Source organism: Urocampus carinirostris, chromosome 3, assembly GCF_059441175.1.
Source record: "Urocampus carinirostris isolate Australia breed hairy pipefish chromosome 3, RoL_Ucar_1.0, whole genome shotgun sequence".
Taxonomy (NCBI): domain Eukaryota; kingdom Metazoa; phylum Chordata; class Actinopteri; order Syngnathiformes; family Syngnathidae; genus Urocampus; species Urocampus carinirostris.
In genome coordinates, this window is record NC_142351.1 from 30,593,966 (window position 1) to 30,606,384 (window position 12,419).

At 37.5% G+C, this 12,419-nt stretch overlaps 1 protein-coding gene across 1 annotated transcript in view; it reads left to right on the forward strand.

Moving 5' to 3' along the window:
• Nucleotides 1-750: 750 nt before the first annotated feature.
• LOC148369401 (interphotoreceptor matrix proteoglycan 2-like) overlaps nucleotides 751-12,419 on the forward strand; it is a 32,060-nt gene continuing 20,391 nt past the window's right edge. The window contains exons 1-7 of the mRNA XM_088331399.1: nucleotides 751-4,368; nucleotides 4,450-4,641; nucleotides 4,714-4,881; nucleotides 6,120-6,286; nucleotides 6,372-6,400; nucleotides 8,948-8,980; nucleotides 10,314-10,369. Of these exons, the coding sequence (XP_088187525.1) occupies nucleotides 4,563-4,641; nucleotides 4,714-4,881; nucleotides 6,120-6,286; nucleotides 6,372-6,400; nucleotides 8,948-8,980; nucleotides 10,314-10,369 (532 nt within the window). The 5' untranslated portion in view covers nucleotides 751-4,368; nucleotides 4,450-4,562. The remainder of the gene's footprint in view (nucleotides 4,369-4,449; nucleotides 4,642-4,713; nucleotides 4,882-6,119; nucleotides 6,287-6,371; nucleotides 6,401-8,947; nucleotides 8,981-10,313; nucleotides 10,370-12,419) is intronic.

Consider the following 12,419-nt stretch of genomic DNA (forward strand, 5'->3'; position numbering starts at 1 on the left):
TTTTCCATTGATGTAAACGAAGTTTGCTTTTCGTTTATCTGATGGGGGGCAAAGGTCAACTACGTGAGCCTGCAGACGATCAATCAGCTTACAGCTCGTTAGCAGGATCACACTTTAGTCGTCCACTCCATTTTTTTTTTTTCAAATGCTTGACAAAATAACATTTAGTTGAATATGGAATGTGTTGATTTAAATCTGATGTGCATTAAGTCTAGAACTAACAATAGTAGGTCATTCTGTGATTTTGCTGTTCCACTAAGGATCCGCTGTTAATTGCCCAAAAATGTTCTTGTTTTTTTTATGCTTCAAACTGGATCGTGCATGGTACTCACTCTGCCGTAGCCTTGGCTAATCTGCCCAATAGGAAGGCAAGATTAACGGATTTGTATCTCAGACTCCAAAAATAATCTATGTCCTTAAGATACTGATCCTGATCGGCGATGTCCATTCGACTTTGAAGTAAAACGAGCGCCGTGGGGGGGATGTTTTGTATTTTGTGTTGTGATCTTTAGGCAAGCGTAGTTCAGGATTTGAGTTTGTCCCCTGGTGTCTATTAAGCTGATTATCCAATAAAAGATGTCCGCTCTTGTAGACGAAGGGGTGGTGGAGGTGTTGGGGCAAGCCAGAAAACCATGTTACTGTTTTCTCTGTTTATTGTGTCACAGATTTAAAGGAATAGGATACAGGGGGATAAACTGAATGACTATAAATCTTAACTGTTACACAGTAGCATTTTTACAATGTTATTTCAATTTACACAATACAACTACCACAACAGTCTTAGTTTTGACACACCGTTAACATGTTTATGGCAATTTCAGTTAATATTATTTTTCAACCAACTTGCTAGTCAAGTTAAGTCATTTTTATTTGTATAGCCCTTAATCACAATTAGTCTCTAAGGGCTTCACAAGTTATTACCTATAAGACGTTTAGGTTATTCGTATGCCATAGAGTAGAAGTGAGTTTTAAGTTCCCAATTATTTTCTTCAGATATTTAACCTTTAGTTTGACCAATACAAACATTTTTTTTTTTAAAAAAGGGGGGAGTTAACACTAAAAGAATGTGTGTAGACATTCTTAACTTTTTTTGTACTACTTCAAGAATGAGGTGCCGATAAGCTTTATATTTGAAGGTACTGGCATTATAAGTGCAATTGTGGCCACTTTTCAATCGGGAACCACAAATAAGACTTGAGTATTGATGTAAATTCCCCATATTTTTAAGAAAACATGTTTGCATTTGTATGTTTTTCTGTGATATACTCATTTTAGGTGAGGATAGGAAGTTTTATATATTTAACTAAGGCGGTATTTGTACCAGTGATAAATCCAGACATCAAATCTGTTTGAAAAAAATGATGAGAAATTATAACAGAAGATGTATTAGCAAACAACTGAATCCCACTTATAAAAGGTTGCAAACTTGTATACTAAAAAAACGAGCTTTTGATTGACCGTATGTTCAGGGTTGGGTAGGGTTACTTTAACTTGATTACTTTCAATTACTTTTGGAGTACTCCAATACCAAATATGCTAATAAAAGACAAAAGAAACTAAATATGAATACAATTTTGACTCACAACACGTGGTAAGCTTTCTTTCCTGGCTTTGATATCTTTGATCTCCGGCAAAACTAACATAAAATGCGACAGAAACAAAATGAAAATAAATCCAAACAGCTTGCCAACATCATTTTTGCCATTCCATGTGTTCCGTTACTCCCCAAGCCTGCACAAAATTTAGTAAGTTTATTCATGGCTTGTACCTGCTCAGCTCCTTTTCCTATCTGGCCTGCGGCTGCATTTTGCCTGCCAAGCAAAAAAGAGGGCCAAATCTACAAGCCCACCCTTACCAAAAACTAAAAATGACAGAGACAAACAGGAAAAGCAGCGCCGTGTGGACGTTTTTTCCCCCAACAACAGAAAAGGGCAAATCCAGGTGTAATTTGTGTGGTAAAGTGGTCCGCTACTGTGGCAAATTTAAATAAAAACTTACCTACTGAGAGAAACGAGGTGCGACCAGAAATGTAAATATGCCACTGTTCCTGAGTAAAATCCTGTAAATCACTTGTCACTATGGCAACAGAGACAAAATGGCTTGTTCATTATATTGCTGATTTTTTCGTTTTGACTCTCTTGATTTAGGCTCTGAAACGGTTGTTGTAGTACAAATATTTCATTTTTTATTCTGCCTAAAGTTTTTGCATTACACTTTCTGACTTGTGCAATGAAAGATATAGCTGTCATGTTAACATTGCTATTTTTACATTTCTTACATTGCTGCTTTTTTTATTAGACTAGGCTTTTGTTCTGAAACAGTTGTAATAGAAATATTTCTAAATACGTTTTTCATACTGTTAATGTCGCTGGAGTTCCGTGGATTTTATAACTACGCCTTCAGCTCCATACTGGATTAGTAATCTGTCTCGTACAAGTGACATTTATTTGTGAGGACTTGGCTGGGGTAGATTTTGGTTGCCTAAAACCCGCCACACGCCCGTTTTTTTTAGTCCGGCATGGTCTGCTCTTGGAGCTCAGACTGCCCAAGAGGAAGAAAGGGAGATCGTTGTGGGTTTGTGGGAATGTTTACGCGAAGGGCCCCGCTCTATATTGACATGCGACACAAAAGCCTGTATTTTGTAACGCAATTTAAGTAAAACAAGACTTTATAAACTCAAAAACAATGACAAGTAGATAATACTACAAACAAAAGCTCGGCCAAACCTGATCTTGAAATGAAATGAAATGATCTGCATTTATATAGCGCTTTTCAAGTCAATGACTTCCCAAAGCGCTTTACAATGTGCTCCACATTTCCCAATAGCGGCCTTGCAGCCATGTAAGGCGCTAACCTGCTTATTGGGGGTATTAGGGGTTCAGTGTCTTACCCAAGGACACTTCGACATGTAACATGGACGAGGCGGGATTTTTAGCCCGAAATATGGATCAGCTTGGGCCCAGGTATAAAATCTAACCTCTAGGCTGAAAGTAGCGGACAAAACCTTTTCCGGCTAGCGAAAGGTTTGCTCGCTTCTGAGTTGTCTGACCTTTATCAAATTAACACAACAGTTGTTTTTTTTTTGCTTCTTTAATGCAGTAGGCATGATCGCTTTGGTGGATTACTGCCCCCTAGCCAATTATAGTTTGTAAAACGGGTGATGCTACTCAACGTTAGCTAGCTGGCATTCAGTCTCCAACTTGGAATCGGATTGGCTAAACCAACAGCTTTTTCTGAGACTGATTTTACGGGACAGAACCTGCAAATCTCATTCTGAAGGCCTCCGGGTAGATTTCTGAACCTTGCAATGTGGTTACATGTTTAAATATATTAGCGCAACCTGGGAGAAGCAATAAAAGGAAGCTGACAAACAATATGGAATCATCCAAGTTTTCAAGGACAAAATATTATTAACATAACGTGATTCAAATATTTTTTAGGCCAGCAGGCACACATGTCCCACCACTGCATACAGTTGAATTGTAGTTCATTAATAACGATGAAACTTATTTTAGCGCCTAAAATATTTGTGTTCTTTTTACCCTTTAATTTAGAATAATTTAAGGGGGGAGGGTTCAATTGTTCATGATCATTACATCCATCCATCCATCCATTATCTGCATCGCTTATCCTCAGTAGGGTCGCAGGGGTGCTGGAGCCCATCCCAGCTATCTTCGGGCAGTGGCCAGGGGCCACCCTGAACTGGTTGCCAGACAGTTGCAGGGCACACAGGGACAGACAATTAGCTCGCTCATTCACACCTAGGGCCAATTTGACCGGCCAATTAACCTAACATGCATGTTTTTGGAATGTGGGAGGAAACTGGAGTGCCCGGAGGGAACCCACACAAGCACGGGTAGAACACAGGAGATTCAACATCATGACCTCAGAACTGTGCTGCGTACGCGCTTACCACCGTGCTGTTCTGATCATTACATTTTCATGCAAAAAGTATCCGTATTGGATCTGTATGGAGTTTTACTACCACATTTTATTTAGTTTGATCGGATCAGTACTAAAATTCCCAATATCGCCAACCTCTAATGTTTACCTGAGCTTCATAGCGTCATAGTAATTGTAATTAAAAAATAAATGCACTTATAAAAAGAATGGGACATTGTGTGTGTTCTTTTGTTTTCAAAATATAGCATGTAGTCAAAAGTCTCGAGAAGCAGAATTGAGCAGTTATTGGTATCGTTAGTAGAAAACAGTTGTCTTGCATCCCTACTTATCATACGTTCTGTAATTGTAATTAGTACTTTTTTGAGCACAATTATAATGAATACTACAAAGTCTGAGCAGGTTACAGACTGTGGAGGCGTTTGACTACTGGGTTACACGAGGAACAAATGGAAGAACCCGGGTCAAGTAAATAACGTCTGCCCGCTAACACTCATCCACCCCAACAGCTTAACAAATAGGATTAAAACTTCCATCTGCTCACCTCAGACGCAGCCTACCGGCTAGCTGCGTTCCTGCACCTTGTCGGCAAACGGCATCTGGACGAGTGCAAGGGACGTTACACATGAGCTGAAGACGAGAGGTGCAGCGTCGGCTTCTATATGGCGGGAAATCATCGCGGGTTGCGGCTGTGGACGTTGGGATTGCTGCTTCTGTCTGGCTGCGTGGGCATGGACACAGGTACGTTTCTCACCTGGGGGGAAGCTTTCGCACACCTGTGGTGTTCACGTTGTGTGGTTTTACAACTCGCAGGTGAAACGATGCAGGATTCTTCTGAAGACCTGCAGCTTCTGTTGCGGCATCATGGATCCATGACTCGCCGGAAAAGGAACCTTCTATTCCCCAGTGGTGTGAAACTTTGCAATCAGGAGACTTTAGACCAAGCCGCCTCCAACCACCTCAACTACTTCCACCTGAGAGGTTTGTCACCTTGCACCAATGTCCATTTTGATGTTTAATTTTCATTTGTTCTTAGCATGCATGAAACACTCACCTCAACACGCTTACAAGCTTAAACTTTACATTCGCCATCATCAAAGCTGACTAATTACAAGGAGGTTAAATGTCACACAAAGCCAGATGCTTAAGTCTTTAATGTGTAGGCCACACAATTTGTATTCCCTGATGATGAAGTGACCGTATTTGCCACAGGCAGTTATTTGTCAGACTTTGTCGTTTGATACACTGATTACTTATCAATTAGAGATTGAGGAAAAGTACTAATTCCAGCTTCATCTATCAGTAATCAGTAGCAGCGCCGCTAGCAGCCTTATTTTATGGCTTGAGTATCAACCAATATACCAGCATCAACAGGCCTTATGGACGTTTACAACTCAGAAAGTACTAATTTGAATTTTAAGATTTGCGTTATAGTCATGTAATTAAAGTAAAAATAAAATGTTGTGATTTATAGAATATTTTAAGAAAAATGATACATTTTGGTGGAGGGAAGGTATTTTGTGTACTTAAGTTGAGTATTGGTATTAGTCTGGAAAAAGAGTTGTAGTGCATCCTCATTGTTAATAATAGATTGCACAGTATTCATTTGACCTTGCCCAGATTAATGATTTCTCTCAGTAATCACCAGTAAGTCTGCAAATAATTATTGTTGTAATGCTCCGTTCCATGGGTGTATGAATGCTATTTTTTGCTTTTTTCCTATTTCCTTTATTTGAAATAGGACATTACTTGAGATTACCATTGAAGAAAATAAATTACAATTTAATTGCTTATTTTGTCCAAATATCAGATAATGGGAAAACTCAATATCCAACAAAAGTATTTTCATTCAATGTTTTGTAAATTTTAAACCTGAAATTGTGGGCTAGAAAATGTATAATTTTTGAACAAAAAGTAAATTTGACCTAGCTTGAAATATAAAGTTGGTTCATTTTGGTTCAATGCAAGAAAAAATAGTATTTTATTATTAAATACAATATATAAAGAATGGAAAATAAAACATGATAACTAAAATGAAACTCTGAGGATTTGGATGGCAGATTGTTGGCAGATCATGATTGATTTTGTCAATTTTAACCACCAGCAATGAATAGGGCCAGAATTACAATATGACTGGGGGAGTGTGAGCTACTCGTGTAGTCCGCACGGGTAGTCTAATCTCCCCGGACCCTTGGTTTAGACCTTCTGGTGTGTTCCAGTGTGCCAGGAAACTGTCTGGGAAGCCTTCAAGATATTTTGGGACCAGCTTCCCGAACGGGACCAGTACCGAGACTGGGTGGGCCGCTGCATGGACGGCTCTATTAGCATCAAGGAACTCGGCAGGTTCTTCAGTCAATCGGAGGAGCACCTCAGCCTTATTAGGAGTGTAAGTTCCCATTATGGTTTGACACAAATCATTGCTACAATTCAGTGCTACAAATTTAACAACATTTTTTGAACATTTCTTTCAGAGAGTTGGCATGGCCGCGCCCATGAGCAGGTTGGTCTCTCACTTTTATTTTCTTATAACTGCTATGCAATGTATATGGAACTGGAATGCACAACTATATTTTATTCAAATGTATTATTTATCATAAGCCCAAAAAATAAACCAAATGTGGCGTTGTTTTATTTGGAGGGCCGCGGAGGACCGCAGTATTTTTTTTGGGTGAGGACAGGCTTAAATTGTAGCCACTTGCTTTTACCTCAAACACAAAGCATTACTTGCCTAAATGGCTGAGGTACATTCTTAGGTTAATGGTTTCAAACTATATCTGGCATTTTATATATTTTATATGTGATACCAAGATACTCTATAAGTCTATATTATATGCAAGCATACCTTAATTATACTGTAAATGCTAGAATGGATTGAAATTCTTTTTTTTTTCCATATTTATAACCCGCAAAGGTTTCCGATCATCAAACCAATTTCAATATCACACTGAAAAACACAAGGAAATATAAAATGCAGTTTTGAAATGTTTATTATATTTATTAATGCACAAAAAAAGATCGAAGCTTATCTGGGCCTATGTGATAAAAGTAATTGCTCGCTCTTGTTGAATCACAAAGTAATTGTGACTAACCAGAGTTTCGGGAAAGCTGACTTCAATTCCACTGGCCGCATCCAAAATTGATTGCCACCGCCTGTGTTATTTCGAGAAATCCCTTCAAAATTGAACCTGTTAGACATGGTGAAGTAGGCTGGAAAATATCAAGAACATAATTAACCTGCCACGATCCAAAGAAATTCCTGAAATAACAAAAAATACGATTGAAATCCATCAGTCCAGAAAAGGCCACAAAGGCTGTAAGACTCCATCAAACCACTGTCAGGGCCATTATCCACAAATGAACAAAACTGAAAACTTTGGCAAAGCTTCCCAGAGGTGGTTACCCAACTAGTTTACTCCAAGAGTGTGACAACGGCTCATTCAAGAGGTTACTAAAATACCCGGAAAAACGTCCAAGTAACTACAAGTCACTGGCTTTGGTTGAGGTCAGTGTTCATAAAAAAGACACTTGCCAAAAATGGCATCTATGGGAGACTTCCCTGGCGTAAACCACTGCTGTCAAATAAGAACACAAAGAGTCGATTCTGTGGACTTTTGCAGCCCATCTGGTGTAAAAATGGAACCGCATTTAACAAAAAGAACAATTCCAACAGTAAAGCATGTTGGATGCAGTGTGAAGGTCTGGGGCTGCTTTGCTGCCTCAGGACCAGGACATCCTTTTGTGGTTGACGGAATGATGATTTCTGGTGTTCCTGTGTGATATTGAAATCTCTGTGTGATATAGAAATTGGTTTGATGATCTGAAACATTTGTGAATGATAAATATGCAAAAATACACAGAAATCAGGAAGGGGGCAAATAAGTTTTCACGACACTCTATGTAAAGCACTTTGAGACTTTTGGAACTACGGGTTAAAATAAATGCGTAACCGATACGGCAAAATGTAGATCTTTTCCTGGGCAATGTTTATGTCGGTGGTCTTTATTCAAAAATGTATTTGCGTTCACCCTTGATCAAGGATAAAATACAATACAATTAAAATCATGTCGTTGTTCCACAATTAAAACGATTTCAGCATTATACGAAAGTGAATGTGCACCACATTATTCAGGCCCGTCTTATTCTACATGAATACCTCACAAATATTCACAGGTTGACTTTAATATTTAAATTATATTTGACCCAATTTTTGGCTCAATGTTTTACTCACTGATTATAATTTACAACTGCAAAGGACAAATTCATCATCTCAAGAACTGTTTTTACAGTTACATGGCAAAAGTGCACCATTTAGTACAACATTTATGACTTGTGCGTAAAGCACTTCACAAACCTGACTTTCAACCATGCACACAAGTATACCTACATTTGTCGCAGATAAATGTGGCCAGTGCCACTGATGGCTATAGGTGTTAAACTTTTATTTTCCCTTTTACTCACTCAGTGCCGTAGACATATTTGAATTCGATTAACATTTTTTAGGTAATGTGACCAAATTAAATTGATGTGGAATTTGTAAATTATACAAGCCTCCTAAAATTACTAAATTTTTTAAGGATTGAAGGAAGATTATCATTTTTATTGGTGAGATTTGGTGACTAGGTAATGATATAAGATATTTTTGTGGGGTTTTGAAAACTGTCAAAAATCTCTAAAACACTTTCACACTTTTGCATTTTGGAAATGACTGGGTTTGAAAAATGACCTAGTTCAGCACTGAATAAGTTGATCTTGGTTTTGAGAAGAGAAAAATCATTCAATGTTTGAAAGGAGCATACTCCCCTCGGTTCTCTCAAATGTATGAATCATTAGAGCCAATGTCTTCATCGTTTACTGTATTAGTCAATGTGCTCTCTGCTAATTCTCGGACTGGTGAGCACAACAAGTTTTTATTCCCTGTATTATTCATGGCTGATAACAGAGCTTTATCGTTTCTGTTAACCATGTAGAGATGGATGCAATCTTCACACGTCACAATCGTTGGTGTGTTGTTGACAAAAAGTGTGTTGTGTTTCCTCATGTGCTGCAGTGTTCCTGTCAGCTCAGGTCCGCCACTTTGCAGGTATGCCTTCATGTAGCAAATCATAAAAAATGGCAAACGGTACCATTTCTCAATGGGATTTTTCACATTTATTTGAGTGTTTTGCTAAAAAAAGAACAAAATACGTTGCAAACGGAGTAGCTGATGAGAAGAAAAATAGCAATTTTGATATTTCTATAATTTAGTCCCATGCTGAAAGTTCCAACCTGTGCTGCAAAAAAATCTGCATTAATATCTGCTGTATAGTTTATACATTTGACGGTTAATGCCTGCTATGTCAAATTGGCATGTTCGAGTGCACTGAATCAAACTGAAGTTTTACACTTTGAAACATATCAAAATAAGCATAATTCTTTTTATCAGAACTATATTTTGGGAGGAAAGGACTATACAGGGTTGGGTAGGGTTACTTTAACTTGATTACTTTCAATTACTTTTGGATTACTCCAATACCAAATATGCTAATAAAAGACAAAATAAACTAAATATGAATAAAATGATGACTCACAACACATGGTAAGCTTTCTCTCCGGCAAAACTAACATAAAATGCGGCAGAAACAAAATGAAAATAAATCCAAACAGCTTGCCAACATCATTTTTGCCGTTCCATGTATTCCGTTAATCCCCAAGCCTGCACAAAATTTGGTAAATTTATCCATATTTAGTTTCTTTTGTCTTTTATTAGCATATTTGGTATTGGAGTAATCCAAAAGTAATTGAAAGTAATCAAGTTAAAATAACCCTACCCAACTCTGAGACTATATGATTCAAATACTGTATATGTAGAACTAAAGTGACAAAAGCCACCATACTTTTTCCAAATGAACTGAATCATATGAAATCAAATCATAATCCTACCGAGTTGAACCCTCCTCTAAACATTTGACACTGCAACCTCAGTGGAAATGTTTAAATCTAAGCTTAAGACTCACTTCTACGCTATAGCATATGAATAGCCTATACTTTTCGTGGACAATATCTGTGTATTATTTGTGATTGCAACATCCTTTGCTGTCTGGTAATCCTGGAAGGGGGATACCACATGTGCGGCCCCTTCTCAAGGTTTCTTCATTTTCCTCATGTTGAGTTTTTTTGAGTTTTTCATTGCCCTCATGTTGGTTCCAGATCAGGGGATGGTGTAATAATAGTCTGAAAAAATAGTCCGTGTAATAACCTGTGCAGCCCTTTGAGACTCTTTGTGATTAAGGGCTATACAAATAAAAATGACTTGACACTGAAGTTCCTAAAACAATGCCAATTCCTCTTTAGCGGAGAGATACACACCCCCTAAAAAAAGTAGAAAAAAATCCATTTGGGTTTCTCTAATTTTACTTGGTGTTTGTGTTCTCTAGTTCTGCAAGTTTGCCAGGGATTTCCACTGTAGGACTTTTGACAAGCGCCAAGCCAGGTAAAGCGATACGTGATGTAACCTATTCTATAAAGACTTTATTGAAGGCGGAACTTCCTCGAACAAAAAGTCACCAGCCTGCAGTATGTATGCAAACAGCTACAGATAGTCAGGTTCTGCAAATTGTAGAAATTCCCTCGGGTAGTCTAGGCCTATTGCAGTTTATCTGAGCGTTGACCCAGGACGAACTTGAGTCAGCCCTTTGAAGGAATACGAAAAATTTTACAACAATCAAAGTGTCTACTCACGAGACAAAAGATTATTCCACACGGAGAGCCCACTATTTGTACGTTTTGTCTTTTATGCTATTATCTATTTTAGGAATTAAAACTTTGGAAGCATAGTAATGCAGTTTAGTGCAGTCATTCTCAAAGTGTGTTGCAAAGGTCCCATGAGTCAAACTATGTGTCCCTGAACAATTTGCAATGTTATATTATGTAATGCACCACACGGGGCCAAGCATGCCAATAAAACAGACATACTATAAACCAATTAATTCTCCCTACCTTAGCCTTCGGGTTATTAAAAGCTCTGATATGATTGTGACGTATACTTACAGTAAATCTGACAACCTTGCGTGTGCACAGCATTTGTTGGATAAATATTTAATTGATTCCGTTACTGCAGATTAAGATACTTTCTATGAAACCAGTGTTGGAATCCTTCAAGTGGTTATTGTTATTATAGAAATGAAAGTGTTGGAACACAGTAGCTTGCTAATTAGTTCTCTTTACCGTAAAGTTATTGACCTCACACGTAAAAATGTAATCAATACAGATGGTAGTCAATAACTTGTACTGTTAGTCATTGAAGTCAGGCTACCACTCTTTTAATCAGACTTCCTCTTCTGGGTACTCGTGCCACGACATTTACGACCAGCTGGAGAGTCTTTAGCGACTTGATGGGTCAGCCTGCTAAGCGAGAGTTACTGTAATCCAGGCTAGAGGTCACAAGCATGTACTACTTTTTCCAGTATTGGCTGCAGACAAGAAACGTATAGATGTTACACCGATAAAACCTTTGAGTTTTGTATATGGGAGTTAAATTGTGCATCCAGATCAATTGTTCCTTACAATGTCCTTACATTTTCAAAAACTGATTTATAAATTGAATTTTCTTAACTATGACAAATTTTGTTAAGTGGCTGATAACAACATAGAATTATCTTGAACTGTATCTGGATCTCGCTATTATTTTTAGGCTTTTCCTTTATATCTTGATCCAGATACATTTTTACTTTACTGTATCTGTATAATTTGACTGTAGATCTAATTTCAAACTATAAAGTGAGGTAAAAGATTTGTAGATGTAGACCATAGATTTATTTGAGAATAAATCTGCATCCAGATACAGATAGGTACTGTACAGCAGACCTTTACTGAAGTTCTACTTCCTTTATGATGATTAAGTTTTGTGCAACACACAAAATAATACAATTGAATAAATTTAACATCCAATTTTTAGCATTATATCAAATTATAGAATGTCCCATTCCTTTAATTTTTGTAGGTTGGGATATTTACTTATAGTTTGTATGTTTCACTGATAAATTTGTGTTTTATTTGCAAAGGGCCTTTTCACAATGCATTAATTAATGTGCAAATAAAATGTACATCTGGAGAGTGGCGTCATGGTGACATCAGAAGGGGCACTCGATTGAAAAGGGTTAATGGAGTTGATTCCAACTATTGACAGTAATTCTTTTCCAATATAAGCAATCTGTCAGTGATCGCTGAAGTAAAACCAATTTAGAAAAAATTAAATACCAGGTTTGGATCGTTTACTATTGGTTTTTCAGTACTTCTGATACCAGTACGAAAATTCTCAGATTGCGGATATTTAAAAAAAAACCTTTGCAATTATTTTACTTTTTTGAAAAGAGTTAAAATCACAGACACAATGTGTGGAGACGTGTAAGAAATAACTTGTAAATTATTATCCTGTGAGGAAAAAAAGGATATTGATTTATTAAAAATGGAAACCCCGGGCCTTTTTACAACACAAGTCATTTATTTAAGTAAGGGGGAAAAGGCACTACTGTAGAGGAATT